At 42.3% G+C, this 22,872-nt stretch overlaps 1 protein-coding gene across 1 annotated transcript in view; it reads right to left on the bottom strand.

Annotated features, from left to right (window-relative positions):
• The window catches only part of tmem145 (transmembrane protein 145), a 63,857-nt gene extending 44,191 nt beyond the window's left edge, over nt 1-19,666 (bottom strand). Inside the window, exon 1 of the mRNA XM_049584419.1 lies at nt 19,422-19,666. Within this exon, the coding sequence (XP_049440376.1) occupies nt 19,422-19,532 (111 nt within the window). The 5' untranslated portion in view covers nt 19,533-19,666. The remainder of the gene's footprint in view (nt 1-19,421) is intronic.
• Nucleotides 19,667-22,872: the final 3,206 nt, after the last annotated feature.

Here is a 22,872-nt window from a genome sequence, read left to right as displayed (position 1 = left end):
AGGAGCTGGGGTTTGAGCCGGCTGAATTCCAGTTGCTGAAGCCACTACTATGTCCGTCTGTGGAGCTTTCGCCCACTCTCTTCCTGATGAATATTCTCCCAAAGGCAAGGACCCCAGGGTGCACAAGCTTGCTAATTACGCTGATCAAAACCATAGTCAAAAGTCTCGTTTTGTGAAACCAGACCTTGATGATGTTGTGAGGTGAAAAGTCAACAGATGACAAAAGCTATATTGACTCATCCTGAGCAGTGTATGTCAGTACCAGATTTCATGGCAATCCATCCAACAGCTGACAAAGACATTTTACTCAAAACCACAAACGGCTGCCTCTTACTGCCCTGGAGGAAAAGTCCGGGGACTACCAAACTCAGTAGCATTTATTGTCTGAGAACTATGAATGTCTGTGTAAACATTTGTGTCAATCCATCTTATAGATGTTGAGATATTGCACAGGATAAGTGAAACCATGACCTGCTGTTAACGCTAAAGGAAAAGTCAGGGGAGAAAGGGATTCATTCTCTGGGCACCACGGTTATCTGTACCAAAACTAAACATTAATCCATCCACACAGATGTTGAGATATTTCAGCCTGGACCAAAGTGGTAAACAGAAAGACCAACAGAATGATAATAAAATCTCGAAAGCTAGCGTGGCTAAAAGGAATGTTGTGCAGAAGCACACAGAGGAAAGAAGAGGTAGAAGAGGGAAGGGGAGCCGTAGGGAAGAGAAGAAAGGAAATAAAAGTTGGAGAGAGGGCATTAACGGGGCAATAAAAGAAGAGAAAGAGAGGAGGAGGGGGAAGGGGAGTTGAAACAGAAGGGCAGAGCTTACAAAAAGTTAAAGAAGAGATTGAGGAGGAGTTAAAAAAAAAGGTTTAGCTATAAGAGAAAAAGAAGCAAAGTGGAGAGGAGGGTGGTAGTGCCAAGAGGGTAAACTTCTAGAGAGGGTAAACAGAGAGGGCATCAAGGGGCTGCTGAGCACATTAATGAGGGAGAGAGAGGTGGAGAAGAGGCGAAAAAACCTATCCATTCTTAATATTATTCAGCCATAAGCTTGGCAGCATGAGACCAGATAATAGTGCTGATGGTGTACTTCACTGAGCTTACATAAAGCACTGCAGCAGCATCGGCGTGGCAGATCAGTCAGTGGTGGTCTATATATAAATATATATATATATATATATATATCTCCTATACAGCTGTGAGCAGACACATTTTGTAGATATGGATCACATTGCTGAACACAGCACTAACACCACATCACTTATATGATGTTTACACACTCTTCCCCTTATCTGGAGCACTGCCCAGTGTAAGTACGTCCTACTGAGGCAGACAGGCTAAATGAAGAGCTCTGAACCAGAAGGAGACATCAGATCTTTAAGAATAAGTAACAGCTAGTCTTGTAAAATTAGTACAACAAATGAGAGACGTTTTATTTAGACGAATGGCGCGAGAGACAGACCGAGGCTGGACGCAAATTTAGAATACTACAGATTTGTGGTAAATGCCTTTTAATCAATAGAGGGCCCCATTAACCAAGCGCATGGTTAACAAAATGACTGAGAGACTAAAGCAGTAAGTGATTAGACTGAGATTACAGCTGGATGATATTGACAAAGTAAAATACTGTATCATTTTTAGGCTTTCTACAGATAAATACACATTAGTCTAGACACGACTGTTACGACAATATTCTTCTCCAATATGTTAATAATATATTGCTAAATGAAATATTAGAGGACTATAAATATGTTTTTCTACAAAATCTGCTTTTTAATCAGCAACAGTCTTGCTAACAGATTAATTGTTTGAGGGAAATAAGCCAGAATCTCTTCTTCCAGCTTTTTAAAGTTACATATTTGCTGCTTTTCTTGGTCGTCCTTGATAGTAAACTGAACATCTTTCGCACTGTTGGTCAAACAAAACAAACAATATGTCAACTTGAGCGCTAGGAAATTGTGATGGATATTGTTTTTTACCATTTTCTAACATCTTATATATACATCCATCCATTTTCATCCGCTTCTCCAGGGCCGGGTCGCGAGGGCAGCAGGTCAAGCAAAGCACCCCAGACGTCCCTCTCTGTAGTGATGCTTTCCAGCTCCTCCTGGGGGACCCCAAGGCATTCCCAGGCCAGATGAGATATGTAATCCTACAATCCAGCGTGTTCTGGGTCTACCCTGGGGCCTCTTACTAGTGGGACGTGCCCGGAACACCTTTAACAGGAGGCGCCCAGGAAGCACCTCAACTGGCCCGAACCACCTCAACTGACCCCTTTCGACGCGAAGAAGCAGCGGCTCTACTCCGAGCTCCCTCTGGATGTCCGAGCTCCTTACCCTATCTCTAAGGCTGAGCCCAGCCACCACACGGAAGAAAATAATTTCAGCTGCTTGTATTTGCGATTTCATTCTTTCGGTCACTACCCAGAGCTCATGACCATAGGTGAAGGGACATAGATGGACCAGTAAATCGAAAGCTTTGCCTTCTGGCTTCTCCCTCTTCACCCCCACATTCGGTATAATACAAATATCATTAGTTGCAGCCCAAATTAAATAATACCAACCTTCTACAATTGTAAATTAATCAGAGTTTAATGTTATCCACACAAACAGCCATACAAGAACTTTGCCTAAATATAATACACATCAATTTAGTTAACCTGAATATTTCACCACTTTTGATGCTACAGACACAATTTTGTCGATATTTGATGCATATTTTCTTCCAGTGCAGGTGCTAAAACATCACCTGAGTTTTGGTACCATTACCAAAACATTTCTCCTATAACCTAGTTTAAAAACGAGCATGGGTTTGATGCCCCGATACAGAATGAATTTGCTTTCTATCCATTGTAGATGAGGAAATATCATATTGAAATAAACAATACTAATACCTTTTTCCTTACCAAAATTAGCACATGTACGCAGGTTTTTTAAAAAAAAACAACAGGAAAACCTGATAAAAATAAGCAATAGAGTCCTTTCCCATTTTCAGTAAACTAGAGCCATGTACACAGCTCTGCAGCAGATGAGCGTGCCTTTCTGTTTTCTTTTTTTACTGGTGTGTCACATTTGATGCCACAGACTGGAAAACAGGTTAGTAAACAGCAAAAAGCAGCATGGAAGCCAGTGAAAATGTTTCAGTGGTTACTTCTTTTTATATATACAGTACAGGCCAAAAGTTTGGACACACCTTCTCATTCAATGCGTTTTCTTTATTTTCATGACTATTTACATTGTAGATTCTCACTGAAGGCATCAAAACTATGAATGAACACATGTGGAGTTATGTACTTAACAAAAAAGGTGAAATAACTGAAAACATGTTTTATATTCTAGTTTCTTCAAAATAGCCACCCTTTGCTCTGATTACTGCTTTGCACACTCTTGGCATTCTCTCCATGAGCTTCAAGAGGTAGTCACCTGAAATGGTTTCCACTTCACAGGTGTGCCTTATCACGGTTAATTAGTGGAATTTCTTGCTTTATCAATGGGGTTGGGACCATCAGTTGTGTTGTGCAGAAGTCAGGTTAATACACAGCCGACAGCCCTATTGGACAACTGTTAAAATTCATATTATGGCAAGAACCAATCAGCTAACTAAAGAAAAACGAGTGGCCATCATTACTTTAAGAAATGAAGGTCAGTCAGTCCGAAAATTGCAAAACTTTAAATGTGTCCCCAAGTGGAGTCACAAAACCATCAAGCGCTACAACCAAACTGGCACACATGAGGACCCAGGAAAGGAAGACCAAGGTTCACCTCTGCTTCTGAGGATAAGTTCATCCGAGTCACCAGCCTCAGAAATCGCAAGTTAACAGCAGCTCAGATCAGAGACCAGATGAATGCCACACAGAGTTCTAGCAGCAGACCCATCTCTAGAACAACTGTTAAGAGGAGACTGCGCGAATCAGGCCTTCATGGTCAAATAGCTGCTAGGAAACCACTGCTAAGGAGAGGCAACAAGCAGAAGAGATTTGTTTGGGCCAAGAAACACAAGGAATGGACATTAGACCAGTGGAAATCTGTGCTTTGGTCTGATGAGTCCAAATTTGAGATCTTTGGTTCCAACCGCCGTGTCTTTGTGAGACGCAGAAAAGGTGAACGGATGGATTCCACATGCCTGGTTCCCACTGTGAAGCATGGAGGAGGAGGTGTGATGGTGTGGGGGTGTTTTGCTGGTGACACTGTTGGGGATTTATTCAAAATTGAAGGCACACTGAACCAGCATGGCTACCACAGCATCCTGCAGCAACATGCCATCCCATCCGGTTTGCATTTAGTTGGACGATCATTTATTTTTCAACAGGACAATGACCCCAAACACACCTCCAGGCTGTGTAAGGGCTATTTGACCAAGAAGGAGAGTGATGGAGTGCTGCGGCAGATGACCTGGCCTCCACAGTCACCGGACCTGAACCCAGTCGAGATGGTTTGGGGTGAGCTGGACCGCAGAGTGAAGGCAAAGGGGCCAACAAGTGCTAAACACCTCTGGGAACTCCTTCAAGACTGTTGGAAAACCATTTCAGGTGACTACCTCTTGAAGCTCATGGAGAGAATGCCAAGAGTGTGCAAAGCAGTAATCAGAGCAAAGGGTGGCTATTTTGAAGAAACTAGAATATAAAACATGTTTTCAGTTATTTCACCTTTTTTTGTTAAGTACATAACTCCACATGTGTTCATTCATAGTTTTGATGCCTTCAGTGAGAATCTACAATGTAAATAGTCATGAAAATAAAGAAAACGCATTGAATGAGAAGGTGTGTCCAAACTTTTGGCCTGTACTGTATATCTCTCTTACTTATTCAGTCTCTCGTTCATACTCAGTGCAGACTTATTTGGACCGATGTTTGAGTGCTGCATGGGCGTAGACGGATGGTATTTTGTGGCGGCACATCATTGCATGATTTCATCTTTGCCAATTGGAGCGGGAGCCGATAAATATCCATAACTAATGCAGAGTCATTTGACCCAGGTGTGAATGCCAACTGTAACCTTTCCCATTACATACAAAAGCCAGATGTTAGCAGGTGTTAGTGGGTTTTCTGTGCAGTGAAAAAGGGGTTTAAGAATCCAACCAAGTAGGTTATTCAAAGCCAACTTCACACTAGAGCTGAAACAATCTGTCAAAAAGGAGGTAGTCAATTAACGAAAACATAATCTGCAACTGTTGTGATAATTCATTAATAATTTAAGACATTTTTTCAAGATACAACATCAAATATTCCCTGTATGATTCCAGCTTCTCAAATGAGTTCAATGGCTGATTTTCTTGTCTTAAATTCTAAGATAAGATAAACTTTATTGTCCCTACAGGAAATTTGTTTTGGACACATAGCTGCATAGCAAAGTGACTGCAGACTGTTGGTTAGACAAAATAACTTCACATTGGGCTACTGGAAATGGTGATGGGCATTTTTCATTATCTTGTGACATTGTACAGACCAAACAATTACAGTTAATTAGGAAAAATGCAGCAGCTTAACTGGCAATGAAAACAGTCATTAGATGCAGGACTATTCTGATTTATATCAGGAATCACCTGATCAAAGAAAAAGTAATCAAGCCAACTTTCAAAGCTTGATTGTTGCTGATATTCTGTGCCACAGATACAATCTGGTCAGTACTCAAAGTACTGAGCTTCGAGATTCAGCCTTATACTCGTGCTTTGCTATAACATCCAATCCTTACTGGAATAAGATAAGTTTTCAGGATATAATGACACAACAGGTATTCATTTGTCACTTCACAGAACAGCCAGTTTAATTATTCTTCATCAATGTAGCTTTAAAGACCAGGAAATCACAATCTCATAGTATACAAATACCAAAATCCCAGAAGATACAGTCTCTCATATCAGGAAATGATATTACACTGTATTGCTGGATCTCCAGGTTCTGCTTCAGGTAATGTTAATTTTCTCGAAAATCAATCTTACTTTTCAAATGTTAAACAAGCAGATCCAAAACAACTGCATTCACACAAAAGTTTCACCTCAGCCAACCGCACACTAGAATATGTTTCACATTTCAGCTTCTTCGGGGACTAGTGCACAGTTCTCCTCTTCTTTATTAAAGCAGGCCTTAAGGTTGGTTATGAACCCTTGATCTCCACCCAACCAGCGAAACTCCCCGTGCACCATTATACTGTAATTACCTCTGCCCTGCGTTCTCCCTACATAAACAAGCACAGTAATTTCTGTGCTGAGAAATAAAGTGCAACCAGAGCAGTGTAGCGTGGCTAGCCCTGCTGCCTCCATATATCACAGCAAACAAAACCGCAGCCATATTTCAGCCGCTGCCAGGCAGCTTCATCCCCCGGAGCCTCTGGGTTATAATTCATGGCAAACTCCAAAAGTCACTGAAGCCCGAGACTCACTCCCCCACCTCGGTGTGTTGTCCCGGGTGACGCTCAAGGCTGCGGCCATGACAACCAGGGCAGCAGAGGGGAGCACTGACCCAGAGATGAATCCCTGGAGAGAGGAGAGAGGGGTGGCCTGGCTGGGATGGTGGGGGGTATCATTTAAGGCGCCACAGGGTACGACTGTGAAAGACCCCCTTGTTGGACACGAGCATCTGTCACACACTTTTACAACATGACTGCTCTGAAACCAACAGGCATACCCACACACACACACCCCAAATGTCACCCCCCCCCCCCCCCCCATTATTATTGTCATAGCAACCACAGCATGCCTTAGTTTGCAGCTGCCATAGAAACATCAAAAGGCCAAGCCGTCCATTCGAACACACACAAACACTTTTATTTCGTCATGCTTCCGTTCACACATCCTTCAAATTTCCTAACAAACACAGCAGTTGTATCATACAGCTGAGCCTGAACAATGGTGTTCAAAGCAGGTAATTAGTTTTACTTCCGTCTTGCAATATAAGTCAATTATTGAGCTTCACACACACCAAAGAGGACACAGTGTTTCGCCTTGGATTCTTTCCAGCAGCAGTGCCGAAGTGTGTGAGCTTTATTTTGCGACACCGGAAGATATTTAGCGCGTCCGCTGACACAAGAAGAACTTAAGACACATGGTTATAATGTCATGATGTCATTTTTAAATCATGTTTAAAAAAATGCTCTATGTTCACACAGAAATGTAAAATAAAGAATTAAAAAAATGCTTCTGATAACTGAACTAACCAGCAAGATAAAGTGATTTAAATGTGAACTTAAATGTGACAACACTAATTTAACTGCCTAACGCTCCATGTCTGTCACTAAAAATAATGAGAAATAAACTCACCACAAAAAAACAACAACAACAAAAAATAATAATAAAATGCTTCCTATACCCCATATGCTATTGAAATCACTCCTGCATGTGGGGGCAGGTTTAACACTTAGGGTTGCAACAGTATGCAATTTTCACTATACAATAACCGTCTCAGAAAATATCGCAGTTTCACAGTATCACGGTATTACAGAATTTATATTACTAACAATCACAATGACCCTTAACCCTATGGGCCCTAGGTGTTTTTGGGGTATTTTTACTGCCTTTACTTTTAAGCTCATTTCACAGTCACTCTAAAGGCTACATACACGTACTATATCTTGGGTTTTTTTCAGGACAATCTGGGCTAACGAGATTTGCCATCATTCCATGTCGTTCTATGTGCCGGTATTTTATATTAATTTTTATATCAATGAGAAAAACAAATCCGCGTTACTAAATTCTTACATTTTTACATGTATCTCACCATAGCAAGTTGGAAAATGACATATTCTGCCATATATGAAGAGGGGAGACTCTCTGGAATCTGGCAATATAAGAACCATGATGGTGGGACACTCTGTCACTTCACAGTTATCCAAAACATGTGGTTTGTGCCAGGCGGAAGTAAACAAAGTTTGTTGTTGTTTTTCAGTTTCAGTTATATATTGGGGGGACATTTTGGGCATTGGGACATGTCCCCCTCAATGTATATGGTGACTACGGCCCTGTCAGCATGCATAATTAGGCTACAGTTGTCTGTGTGCGCAAAGGTGAAGTACGCTGGTCTTGTCATACAAAGTTTGATGGAGTGTCAACTGGACAATATGGAGATATTTGCATTTTGAAAGCCGGACTACAAATGTGGATAGACAGGGAGAAACACACGCAAGCCTAAGACGTGGTAAGATACGATATTCCTCACTATATGAAGTGACTGATAACAAGATGGATTGTAAAGAAATTTGTCAGGTTTTTATTTTGTAGACACTTGATCTGTATTTATAGCGTGATGGGATGACAGCACAATGATGTGTGTGGTCCTGCGCTTTCATGTGATATGCGTGGCATTTCTGTGTCGCGAGTAATCCATTCAAGAGTAATGTGTGTGCTAAGCTGTATGAAAGCTCTGTTATACATCATTTTAGTGTACCTTTATCTTTTTTTTTCGCTTGGAAAACATTGGACTACCGAGAAGTGCTCAGTCTTGTTGGAAAACTATGATTCCGCTGTTTCACGTGATATGCGTGGCTTCTCGCTATGACGCACAGTCGCGGAGAAAATCAATAGAGAAGAACAGGTGTGAATTTTGACGCACTATGCATCGATCGGGCCCATAGGGTTAAAGGAATGAAAATGGAAGGGTTATTTTTGGTTGCCCAGATGTTTTGTTGCTATATCTGACACTTAAAACCATTTTGTTAATGGTGTAAATGTGTAAAAAGTCTCCCCTTTGAAAATAACTAAAATAAGGGGGAGATTCTCCATCCAGTTACATTTTTTTTTAAATATTGCAGATAAGCAAATATACACAGTATGATAACTATCAACTTTAATATCATGGTATACCTTGAAACTGGTGTATCGCTGCAACCCGACTTACAACTGACATCTAGTGTTGGTGAAGGTTCTCAGTCAGCCGGGGCATGGTTATCTTAAGTGCTATATCGTTGGCAACTGGGCTTGCTTGAGTTTCTTGAAAACGTTTCCCCTTACAGAGTCATTAAGGTCATGTGTGACCTCATGTGACCTTAACAACTCTGTAAGGACTTTAATGACGTAACTGTATGGGTTCATACCCACATGGAGTTTGAAGCCTATGACTCCGCACCAGTCCATTAGACCTGAAGAAGCCTCTTGGATCAGAGGTGAAACGTCTTCAAGAAACTCAAGCAAGTCCAGTTGCCTACGATACAGCACTTAAGATTGACATCTAGTGTTTCATTCGATAATAACAACTGATGACATTTAACAAATAGAACATTGATACAAGTTATTTACATAAAAATTGTATCTGAATAGTTCCAGAAGAGTTTGAGTCAAGACATCAAAACCAAAGATTGTTACAACTCCCCATGGTCTCCTCTAACCAACTCTGCATTACAGTCGTAGAGACCAAATGACTCAAAACCAAATTTTGATGAGAAAAAACTGGTATACATACAGATGCCATACCGGTCATGTGGACACAATACAGGACAAAGCAAAGCTAGGCACTGTCAGGAAACAGCAAAGTGTATCATTGAGCAATGTGTGTGTGGCGAGCAAGGAGAGAGACAGTGTGTCTACACTCGGGACAGGCAGGTGAGCCGGACGTCAGGTTTTTAGTAATCCATGAACGAATATCAGCCAATAACAATTGGTGGCTGCTGCTAAATGCGTACAGGGGAAACACTGGGACACACATAGCCACTGATTGTGATCCCAAGCGTTCAAACAGGTAGTAAAGAGTCAATAGCTAATCAATGAAAGAACAGGAAGTTAATCAGCAGGGTGGGACATGAAACCAAATTCAATAAATTATCAAAATTATGAGTCTCTTACTGACCCAAGTTTATTCATGTCACAATTTTAAATAAATGTCTATGAAACACCCAATGACATCTAACTTCAAGTTCAACCAACCAATCTGACAACAGCACAGTCATTGGTCATACAAACAGTACTGTGGTTGAACTGGACCAACACATCGAAGCCAGCATGAGAAAAGAGATGAACTATATGACCAAAAGTAAGTGGACTCCCCAACATTACAGCCTTATCAGATTGTGGAAAATTTCATTTCGAGGCCCACAGAGATTAATATGCTGCTACAAAAGCCTCCACTCTTCAAAGAAGGCTTTCCAAAGGATTTTGGTACCTGCAGAGATTTTCTCTCTTTCAGCCACGAAAGCACCAGTGAGGTCAGGCACAGATCTTCAGTGATAAGGCCCGGCTCGCAGTTGGCGTTCCAGTTTATCCCAAAGGTGTTTGATGGACTCTGTGCAGGCCAGTCAAACATCATCTCAACAAAACTCAGACTAAAATTTCTTTATGGATTTGGCTCAAGTTGAAACAGAAGAGGATCTTCCACAAACTAGTGATAAGTCCCACACTGAATGTCTGCTGTGATTATTTTTCCATTTTCTGATTAGAAATGAGAGTTGAAAAATGTTTGACTTTGGGTAAAATGCAGCGCTTGTTATTGTCAGCAGCCATCCAATCACAATGGAGAAGGGGCGGGAGACAAACACAGCAAAGACCCAGTCATTACAGAGGACGAATAACAGCTGTCATTTTTCAGCTGGGTAAAGAAAACTTTGGTGGACACAACCTTATTAAACACCAGTGATTGTCCGGCTAATACGAATGTTGTTGGACAAGAGCATAATGACCAAACAATCAACCTACTGACCAGAACTTGGAGGTTGAAAGCACAATGGTGTTTAAAATAACAGTGTATGCAGTGTTAACAGTTCCCCTTGAATGGATCTACACTTTTTACTACACTTTGTACTTCTGGCTATCGCAGTTAAGCTTCAAATGCGGCATGAAAGGTGTTCATATGTGAAGATTATCTCGCTGAACAAAACCTGTAAGTATCATAAACTTGTGTTAGCCACAGAGCTTATTTTCTGACATAACCCAAAACGCAATGCAAAAATCACATTCACTTTGTCTTCCAGGAACCAGCGCGATGCTAAACTTCCGGGTTTTGACGTCAGCCCTGGCACACTCTCTTGTCCTTGCTCTATGGGCCATATGATGTAAATGATCCAGATAATTTCATACCCAGGAGGTCAACTTTTTTGGCTTCATGCACCACTGAGCAACAGGACCCCACCTCCAAGGCTGTATCCAGTTCTCTTTATGCATCCATGAGCCTGTTAATACCTGGTATTAATATGCTTCTTGGGTGATCCAATGATGCAGATTGGAAGTGGACAGCCATAAATACAAGACACATTTTAATCCAATCATTCAAATCACTTGTCAAGGTGGTCTGGGACACATTTGACCACATATCTTTTGTGGTGTAAATGCCAGTGCAGTCTAGCGTTCCCAACAAGTTCTTCATCGTCAATGCAGGTGGTTGTTTAGCGCTCTAAAACTTTTGACCAAAGTGCTGCATGATCGTCCATTGAATTGGACTTGTTGGATTCCGCTGACAGCAGTATCTTCAGCTGTGCCGACACAAACACTTACACGACTAGTGACCATGCTGGCAAGCAGCTTGCGAGAGTGTTTAAGGGAATGATATGGCTGGGGCCCTTTGACGTTTGAGCAAAATCTTAACACAAGTGGTCAGCCAAAGATGCATGTTAGACAAAGGTACCAATGGCCATGTTCTTCGGCTGTCCACCTGTGTTTGGATCACTGAAACGCATGTTAATACCAGGTGTAAACAGGCTCCATGTGTCATGCTTATAGCGGCTAATGTAGCCTCCAGCTGCTAGCCTCAGGCAGAGATAAGGAGCGGACCAAAAAGTTTCAACTAAACTCACTTTCTAACTCAACACCTCCAGATTTTTTTCAAACTGTTTGGGACTCCACAATGACTCAGGTTTATACAACTTTTTTTCACATATGAAGTAGCACTCCCAGACACCTGTGAACAGGCTTGAGTGTGTAAAATCAGTGAAGTCCCCCTTTAAAAAGGCAGTCAGCTGAGACTAACAAGGCCAAGGTGGCATGCACAGGCCAGCATGTCGCTCAGATAACAGCACACTGCACCACCAGGATCGAGCTATTACACCAACTTCAACAACTAAACGAAGCAGCCGCTAGTTAGCTGAGTGCAGCTGAGTGTGTGTGTGTGTGTGTGTGTGTGTGTGTGTGTGTGTGTGTGTGTGTCAGTGGAGAGCAGAAACTGAGCCCTGGAGAACAGCAACAGTGGATGAGGTGTCTACCTTAATCCCCTTTTAGTCTTTTTATTTCCCCATGGCCACTGCATTGTGATGCAGAACCACTCAGCCACCTCCCTGAGTGTGTGTGTGCGTGCTTGCACATGTGTGCGCGTGTGTGTGCGCACACCCCATTAATCAAGTGCTATGCCTTGATGCAGTATCCGGTCAATTCAGCATCTCTCCGTCTCATTCCCTCCGTCTCTTTCTTTCTTTCTTCTTTCTTTCTTTCCTCCCTCACAGTTTCTGTTCTTTCATCTCTGTAGCTTTCTGTCTTTTTCTCGTTCTCTCTAGATCCCTGTTTGCTTGCTAGGCCTCATTAACAATTAATTACCAATCAGCTAGTCAAGTCACCCCTGGACCGCTGGGCTTCTCAATGATTCATTAGTCAGGGTTACACAACGCTGCGACGCATAAACACACTCACGCACCGACACACACAAACACACTCAAGCTCTGTCCCTCTCTGTCTCTCAGGGTGTTTCACCGGAGCTCACGCTGACTCTGTAGACATGCAAACACACGCAGACATTAAAGGGAACATATGGACCCATGAAAACGCTCAGTCAGATGCACACACCTGCACACACACGGTGCCTGTATCTTATCACAATGTCCTCATTAAAAAGAGATGCGGGAAAACTGATTGAGTCGGAAATTCTACACATCCAGGGTTCCCGAAACTTACTTCAATGTCAACTTGAAGGATTTTTCAGTGACTTTCAGAGTCCTGTTTGCAGAAATTCAAGATTTTAGAACTGGCATATCTGAAGATAAGACATGACATTAATTAAAACAAGACATCACATCGCCTCTTTGCTTCATGATCCTATTATGTCCAGAAATCCTGGTGAAATCCTCCATTTCAAAACTGCTGCTATATCAACCCCAACATCCATCACAGTGTTTTTCCTCAGGATGTAAGATGTTGATTTTAGGATGGAGAAAGGCCCAGTGAGCTGAGGCATGCTGATGAATATGGCCGCTGGATTTTTAAATTAGAAAAAGAACTTTCAAGGGTATGTGTTCATTTTCATTAATTTCCAAAGACAAAAGTTTAAAGACCTTTCTGGTCCAATCCACAATTTTTCATTAAGTGCAAAATCCAAAGACCAAAAGACATTTTAACCTGTCCATAGCCACATTTTTACAGAATAAGTATTCAGCACTCATTCTCTAAACCCCAAACCTCTATTCCTGAGAGACTGCAGAGAACTGGGGCTGAATGATTGATTATTTTTAATATAAAAGTTACAATTTGAAGAAGTGTCATTTTAACATTGTAAGAGCTGACTATAAGTTATATACTTATAAGTGTCCTAACAAGCTGTAGAAACCAGGTTTAAGCTGTCTACACTTTTACTTATTCTATCTAGCTGTAGTTGAAGGAACAGTGTGTAGGATTTAAGAGCATCGAGCAGGGAGGACTGCAGACTGCAACCAGCTGAAACGTCTCCTATGTGCCAAGCGTCAACTCCTGGTTAGGATGATCATTACTCAGGAGGTCTTTAGCAGAAGCTGTATTATCAGCAGCAGTCTCTTCCTCTCCAAACCAACAAACCAGGTTAGTAAAATCAGTAAAATACTAAATAAAGCAGTTTTATGTTAAAATTCTGTTTTCTGATGCTGTTAAACTCATAGTAGAAGGGCCACTAGCCCAACACCTGCTAATGTGTCCTCACCTTTTTCCTCTGATAACTTAAGATCCAGACGTTGAATTATCCACAGAGGTCTCTTCCTCTTCAAAACAAACACACCTGAGGCCTGTAATACGAAGCCAGTTCAATTTACCCAGGATATCTTTTTGTTATCTGGCTTGATGAACCCCAACACTGTCCATCTGGATAACCAGTACTACAAAGCTGGCTATCAACTGGTTCAGTCAACGCTTGGTTTTCCTATCCAGCCATGAGCGCATTCATGATCATCAGAACCATGAATGAAGTAGGCTGCTTCATATCATATGAGATGAAACCGTACCGAAAAATGTCTCTTAGAAAGTAAAATGTCGATGGCGACAAGGATGTAAACGATACTCTGTAATCTTAAAACAATTCTTTGCTGTTTAGTTGGATGATGATGATGATGATGATGATGATGAATATGTCACATAAAACACTTTAAAGTAATGCCAGACCGTTTCTGTTACTGGCCGATGCAAACCCAATCTAGAGCCAGTGTTTGGTTTGTCTGTTCTGGGCTACTGTAGAAACATGCCAGTGCAACATGGCAATCTCCGTGGACAAAGACCTGCTCCCTATGTAGATATTACTGCGTGACAATTCTTATTTTCAGGTAATTATACACACACAAAAACCCCTTATGTAATATATCATAATCAATGTCTGCCAGTATATCCCCCTAAATCCTGCACGCTGGATCTTCAATCAATGCAAGTTCTTAAGCCGGCCAAACAGCAAAAAATAAACTCATCTGTTGCTTGGTTAATAAACCCTCTGCACACTGGTGTCTTTCACACTTGGACTAAATGTGGGCTCAAGTTTTCCACAGATCACTGGCCAAGTTTAATTCGGGGTTGACTTTTCTTTGACTGACTGGTTTGAAAAACAAAAGAAAATAACTGCATGAATTATGCTTGGTTAAAAACAAAACAACGTATTAACCCTGCCCCTTTATGTGGTGCTGGAATAATTGGAAAAAAATTAGATTCCGACTGATAAATTCACATCTACGCCCCCTCAGGTCAGAACAACAACTCAGAAAGTTGGCAAAAATTTTGAGACCTATCTAATATGTAAAATCATGGTAGATGAAAGTAATTGTTCGGTTGATGGTAATAAATTTGCATGTCATTTATTTGCTCAAATTTGTAATATAGTATTGTAAGTTGTAATCGTTAGCTGCTGTCCAACTAGAGTGACATATACGAGTTAGAAAAGTTATTTATTAGCATTAGTCAGGTCAAGCAATATTTCAGTAGTTTCAGGGAATGAACTAAGCAGCTGTGGCTGAGGAGGTAGGGCTGGTGTTCGATCCCCGGCTCCTCCAGTCCACAAGCATCCTTGAGCAAGATACTGAACCCCAAATTGCTCCCGATTCAGTGAGTGAATTCACCCACCAATGAATGGATGAATGTGACTCATAGTGTAGAAAGCGCTATACGATCCATCCATTTGGTGCAGCAACAAGTCTGGGACAAAATCACTATAATATAAAGCATCACATCTTCTTTGTAGCGCCCATATCGTTTGCACATTACGACTAAAAGCTCATGAACAAAACAATTTCCGAAGAACAACTTCCCCACTTAAAAAATGGGACCAACCCAGGATCATGTGAATGCAGCATAACACAATGTAGACCACAGTTACAGGCCTTTTGTTTAATTTATAGAAAAGAATCACCATTGAACTTACAATCACAATATTGGTCGAAAAAAAAAAAATCGCAATTACATGTTTTCTCCAAATCATTCAGCCTTATTGGAAACTGAGGTCTGACACTTGTAACAGCAAGTGTCAGCTGTCAAAAAGTAACTGAACAACACATCACCCCAACCCAACAGTCTGACTAGAAGTGTGCTTTTGTAGAAGTTCAACATCCCTGTGGACACAGGGGGGAAACAGGCTGCTGAAGGAGTTCAAGGATTTTATTTCTTTCCCAGATTGTCCCAGCTGGATTCAAAACACTGACCTTCCTCTGACCTCAAAGCCACTGCTGCCTCTCAAAGGGACATTTTATCGGGGCCTCCACACGTCATGAGCCACTGAAGTTAATTGTACACATCGACCAGCCCGAATAAAGCTGTTGACCAGTCTGCCGCACCGATGCCTTTGGATAACTTTGCTTGTGATTCTCTGAAATTCTCCAGCCACTCCACAGTTTCCAACAGTTCATCCCTCCCAGTGTGGTAAATTACATTTGTCAATTTGCAGCTCTGCACAAACTCTGCCTTCAGCTCTGCAGACATTGACACAACCACGGCATCATGGGATTGAGGCCGAGTGTTTTTGTGTGCGAGTGCTGGAGTTTGTTCTGTGAATGTGTGTCTGTGTGTATATAAATCTGAGAGAGAGAGGGGATGTGGAGGGGATATAGTGGGTGACCTTGGGGCAGAAACGCACGAGCAAGACTGATGATGTGTTAAAGTGTACACACACACACACACACAGTATCAATATGTCAAGGCAGGTGTTGCCTGATGTCATTCAGAGCGCGCTGTTGTTTTGCTTGCGTTGTCAAATGATCCCTGACGGGTTTAGAGGCACAAGAGTAAGACGGAAAAACCAACAACAAGGTTCAAGAAAGACTCTGAAAAGCAATAAAGTGCATGCCTACATCTTTAAAGGTTATTTTTTACTCTTCTCATTTGTCTAACAATGCAAGTAAAGATAAAACAATTGCCTGCTTACTTGTTTAATCAATGAATCCATCTGCAACTCTTTTGCTAATCATTTTCTAAGATAACATGCTAAAAGTCCATTGGCTCCAGCCTCTCACACTGAGGTTTTTGCTGTCTTTTGTTGTTTGTTTGCACCTTTTATGATAGTAAAATAAATATCTTTGGATTTTTGAAAACAGAGCTGTTCACTTTCAACTCTGGGAAACTGCGATGGACATTTTTCTGACATTTCGTAGACCGAACGATTGATTGAGAAAGTAATCATCCATCCATTTTCATCTGCTTATCCGGGACCTGGTTGCGGGGTCAGCAGGCCAAGCAAAGCACCCCCAACGTCCTTCTCCCCAGGAACAGTTTCCAGCTCCTCCTGGGGGACCCCAAGGCATTCCCAGGCCAGATGAGATGTGTAATCCCTCCAACGCATTCTGGTTCTACTCCAGGCCACCAGCAGGACATGACCGAAACACCTCCAGTGGGAAGCGCCCAGGAGGCATCCTGATCAGATGCCCGAACCACCTCAACTGACCCCTTTCGATGCTAAGGAGCAGTGGCTCTACTCCCGAGCTCCCTCAGGATGTCCGAGCTCCTCATCCTCTAAGGCTGAGCCCAGACACCCCACGGAGGAAACTCATGTCGTCACTACCCAGAGATCATGACCATACGTGAGGCTTGGGACTAAATGGACCAGTAAATTGAAAGCCTCGCCTTCCAACTAAACTCCCTCTTCACAACAACGGTCCAGCGCAGCACCCGCATCACTGCAGAAGCTGCACCAAACCACTGATCCATCTCACACTCCATGCTACCCTCACTCGTGAACAAGACCCCAAGATACTTGACCTCCCTTGCTTGAGAGTTCAAGTGGGCCCACCACCTGCAGGGACAGAAATCAGGGTCTGGTGCATAGCGTGCCCGGCAGCAGGCAGTGGTGGGGCAATGATCCCTGGCGTCGTGGACTGACTCCCTTGCTTAAGAAAGTAATCAGATCAACTGATATTCAAAAAAATAGGTGGCACCCTACAATGCTTTTCAGGTGTAGAACTTATTTATGTGAAATCTCTTTTATTCATGGCCTTACGTAAGAAGACAGGCTGACTAAAAGTATATCCCTATTTACCGCAGAGGACTATAAAAGTAGGTGCCCTCCTTGTCAAGAGCTGAGGTGTCTCTCACACACACACACACACACACACACACACACACACACACATACACACGTTTGGAATTTGCCCAGTGTAACCTACTGCTGGCCACTGAGCAGCTCCACTGGAGCAGGTGCAGATTCAGCGCTGCGTTCAAGGGCATCTCGACGAGTGATGGATGGATGAGTGCTCCTTGTTCAATTTATCCATTCAGATTTCCTGTCGTCATCGTGGGGATTCAAATCGGTGACTTCAATCTCTCAGTTCATGGCGCACTTTAAAGTCAGAGTTCAGGGAATGTGAGCAAAACAAGTCAGCCTGCTGGAGTGAGAATTAAAGCTCAAACCGCCTGCTGTCTCATAGATTACATTCTTCAGTATTTTGGGGGGAGCCAGGTAAGGTGATATACGAGTAAGGTGATATACTGGTGTTAAGTATTTTAATGCACTGTTTGGCAACACATGAAAACCTGTGGTACATGAAGCACCCGAGTGGTTGGGGCACAATATTTATAATGTGTTAGAATGCAGAGATGAACACATGCCCCTTTTTTAAAACAGCACTTTGCAACAGTGCAACAAGATAGTCGCTCCCCTGCTGATGGTCCACTGGAGATATCAGTGGCCGAGGGTGCTCATGTTTGAGATTAAACAATTTGTTGACTAATCAATAACTTCGATCAAGTAGCCGCCGCTGGTTCCAGCTTCTCAACTGGGAGCGTTCACAGCTTTTAAATATCACTTTATATCTGGGAAATTATTTTGCTATCATATTCTTTCTTATGTTTGTTTAACATGAACTTGCTTCGCCTCTGGTTAGAGTCACAAGACACAGCTGACCTCACAGACTAAAAGGTCAAACGTGTCCTCGGTTGCATCAGAGAGATAAATATTTTGACTTGAACACAATTACCATAATGCTCCAAACAACCATGAATCATCTGAATTAAAGCTCCACAGCCAGTCTTGTTACAGAGGCTACTCTGTCTGCACAGTGGTCTGCCTTGCTGAACTCATATCCAGACCTTAAGACAGCTCTACTGTACTACACATGTATGTCAAACTTGATCCACCAACTCGTGAGAATACAAACCAGAGATGTGGAACAGCAGGTGGGAGCCTCCTGAATCACAAACAGCCCTGAGCTACAGTATCTGCTCGGCTGCTCAGTTAACATTTTAACTCGCAGATCTTGTAAGGGCAGCGATGATGTCGATGCTGATCTGTCTGAAGACAGACCCTGACCAGACTGGACTGAACCCAGTGGCTCAAGGATCGCCACCAACCCAGCGGTGCGCGCCAGCAGCCATATGACGCACACCTGTAACGGCTCCTCTCATCATAAACACAAACACCGCTGCTCATTTAGATTTAAGAGAGGGAATAAAACCACGCATATAAAGCTGGGTTTGGCTTCGGGATGAGTAATCACAACTGGAGGCTCCATTGGTCGCCGTGCACTGGTGGGGTGCCGCTTACTGGGGCTACGATGATGCCAAAGACCATCACATTGAGGGTGAAATATAGCGTTACGCCACAGATGACACGCACGCAGATGGCGCGCAATTGCAAGGCAGCACAGAGGTGAGTGTGTTTCATCTGGCGGCAGTAAACACACACGTAAATACCCGAGGCAACTTGGCGGTGAATTGGCCGGTAGCCTCCTCGACTATCCGCGGAGCAGTCCGCCACAGAGGCACCTGCTTGCGGAGACGCAGTCGAGTCCCTTCCCCACTCCCACTGTGGCGGTGTCATTGACGCAAGTGGCAACTAATTAAAGAGGCAAAGAAGAAAAAAGCAGCGCTCACCTCTTTGGTGTTGACGATGCCTTTGACGTATTTCCCGAGGACTGAATCCACGAAGAAGACGCTGGACAACACAGCCAGGCACAGGAGTCTCTCCCCGACCCTCACCTCCATCTTTCTCTCTCCCCGCTGCCGCTCGTCTGCTCTCCGGGCTCCCTGAAGCCTGTCTCTGAACGGGGCCGCGCACGGAGGAACGGCTCGAGCACGGAGCGCGAGAGAGGCTGAGAGGGTGCGCGTGCACGGCGGTCCCTTCAATGCATGTGGCCCCCCTACAGCAGCTGAAGCTGGATGGCGGCTGGTGCTGGTGCTGGTGGTGTGTGTGGCTGCATGGGAGGAATGGGGGGGTTAGAGAGTGCGCGCGCCCGGTTCCGCTCGTGCTTTGAGAATGCGACACGTCCACACATTAAAAATGCTTTCCCTGATTGCAATCATGTTTTCATTAGAGGTCACACACCTCTAATGAAGTAGCACTGAGACAGATGATGCCTGGCCTCCTGGCTCAAATTATCAGATCACTAATCAGCACGATGGAGATCAACAGGACCTGAAAGGCTGATTCTGCTGGATTACTCAGATATATTACATTTTAACACTGTTTGCAACAGTATGCTTGTATGTAGACTATATATACTGCAAAATAGAGGTCTATTAGCAAAATGTAAAGTACAGTGAATTAAAGGGGGCATACCTGTGTGGTGGTGTGTCTGTGTCACTCTGCAGGTACACCTCCAAGATCAGCGGTTCCTGTGAAGTGTGCTGTAAAGTTTAGTTGATTCAAAACACACATTAAACACACATTAAACATGGCTTCATAGCAACAATTTCAAACACAAGTACACAAATCAGCTTCACTATAACTCGCAGCATTCACAGACAAAGCATTTTGCTTTTGCTGGACACATTTTCCCCACAAATACAACATGCTAAGTCTATGGCATTTTATATTGTATAAATTAGCCTAGTGGCTAGAGGACTTTTTCCTCCACTCACATGAAGCCACGAACAACAGCAACATTTAACAAAGGTAACGTTACAAAATTCTGCTTCATTACAACTCACAAAGTTCACTGACAAAACAAGTGTCTTATACTAAACATGTTTTCCAAACAAATGTAACATGCTAACATTATTAGCACGAGCCTATGGCATTTTACATTGTATAAGTCAGTCCTAACCTACATCTCATCCTGGTACACCTTCCTTTCTGTTAAAGACAAATCCAAACTGTGAAAAGTCATCAAACATGCTACCAAAATAAAAGGGCACCACTCAGACCTCATTGACAGATCTTCACACACAGGCAGTTAAACGGAAGGCCGACACCATCATGAACGACCCCTCACATCCACTCCACAGTTCATCTCAACTCCTCCCATCTGGCTGCCGTTACAAGGTACCATTAGCAAGAACAAACATAGTAAAGAAATCATTCATTCCTACCGCCATCAACATTATCAATAAATCTTAAGGGTTTGACTCAGGGTTCTTAGATTTATGTGCTGCTCTATACTGTATTGGTATGTATTTTATACTTTTATACTGTACTTTTTTTGTCTTTTATGTATTTTTAACTTGTGTTTTATTGTGAGCCACGTCAAAGACGAATTTCCACTGCTCTGCAATGGACAATAAAGTTCTTTCTGATTCTGATTCTGATTCTGAAATTATCCTAGTGATGAGCGGAGATTTCCTCTGCTCATATGAAGCCAGGATGAATCACACAAAAGACTTAAAATGCTATTTTTGTGGGGGCTTTATTTTCTTCACAGTTTATTGTTTCTGAGATAAAAGTAAATAAAAGTCTAATTTCCACTGAGGGAAATGGTTTCAGCTTACAAAAACAGACAGGAGATCTGCGTTGCCGCGATGTGCAGTTACATTTCTGGGGAGGTGCACGTCAGGGTTTGTTGACGCAGAGCCTACGCTGTAGGTACGGAAACAACAGAAGTATAAATCCTGCATAAGCCCAACAAATGATACTGTTATGTAATACTGAATTTGTTATCTATCAATTTGAGGAGGACAGTTATATCATATTCCAAGAAGGTGGGACATACTCTTTTAAGTAAACTGACCAAACCTTTTTTTTTTTTTTTTTTTGTAATATTTGGTTGATTGGGACAAGACATCTAATCACTGATTAAGGCTAGTGTAAGCATGGTTAGGGGAGACCAGGGTTGGTTGTCACAGTGCTTATAACAGCTATAACACTAGAGGGCGCTGTTTCATTATGTTGATATCAAACAGTTGGCCTGACATCCTGCTCATTTTGCACGTGTAATTTTGTGGAACAAACACAAAACGTTGAGGTGGGGAGCTATTACTCATTACTTCTTGTCACAATAAGTTGTACATATGAAAGGGATACCAATTTCAAGCCAAGATCTCAAGCTTTCATTTAACATAGGAATGACTATTGAAAGATATTTTGATGATGAGCAATTCATACAAGAATAAAAAGTGTGACAACCAACCCCTGTCTCTGTACTTTGATCTTATTTCACATGCACATTTTTCTTATCATTATGAAATAAGACTCCCTGTGCATTTCTGTTAAACTTTATTGCTGAAGTCCGTCTGCAACTCATTCAGTACAAAGCTGTATTTCCTCACTGTTCATCACAATCATGTCTCCATCAAAGGTTTTTTGCAGCATATTGGCTGTGACAATTTTATGACCTTATGATTAAAACTAGGTGAAGCTCATGTCATTTTCCTCGCCTCATGCATTGCAGGGTCAACTTCCTGTTTGAATCTTGCCCCACCCACCTACATGATGTTACACCAATAAGGTGTACAATATTGATTATGTGGTTTCACCACGAAAAAGGTTTTTTTCAGTCATCAGGTGAGAAAATAAACCTTGTATTCTTATACTGTCCCATTTGACCTTATGACCCAAATCAGCCTTAACTCACTCTATTCAAATATAATCCCTGTGTTCAAAATGCTCCTGTAGTTTAAGTACAGAATTCTGCATGTTCAGAAAACATGCAGAATTATTGCAAAATCAAATCAGTCAATTTTACTATACATTATTTGATTTTAGGTACCTTAATGTTGTCACCAGTTTGGGGCAGTTCAATCCATTCAAAAGCATCATACTTTAGAAGATGATCATGTTTCATATGTTAAATCTTTGTCCCCAAATGAACTACAGCTCTCAGAGTACAGTAAAATGTTTAAACTCAGACATGCAGTGGATAAGAAGTATGAAGTATTATCAAAAACTATGATACAAAATGACCAGTTACACAGCACTGAGTCTTAGTCACGCTGTGTTATCTTGAATTTGTGAGGAAAACCTTGTTTTTCTCGCGTGCCTCCAGGGAAATCAGCAAACAGATTGATTTATTGATTTGATTAAGAACAGCAAAACTATATGAAAACATCCCTTTATAAGCTTCCACACAGCCCATGCAGCATAACGCAAGTCTCATCTATCCAGTGGTAT

Source organism: Epinephelus fuscoguttatus, linkage group LG8 (genome assembly GCF_011397635.1).
Source record: "Epinephelus fuscoguttatus linkage group LG8, E.fuscoguttatus.final_Chr_v1".
Lineage (NCBI taxonomy): Eukaryota > Metazoa > Chordata > Actinopteri > Perciformes > Serranidae > Epinephelus > Epinephelus fuscoguttatus.
Note: the sequence above shows the minus strand (reverse complement) of the source record. Positions and strands in the feature narration are given on the sequence as shown.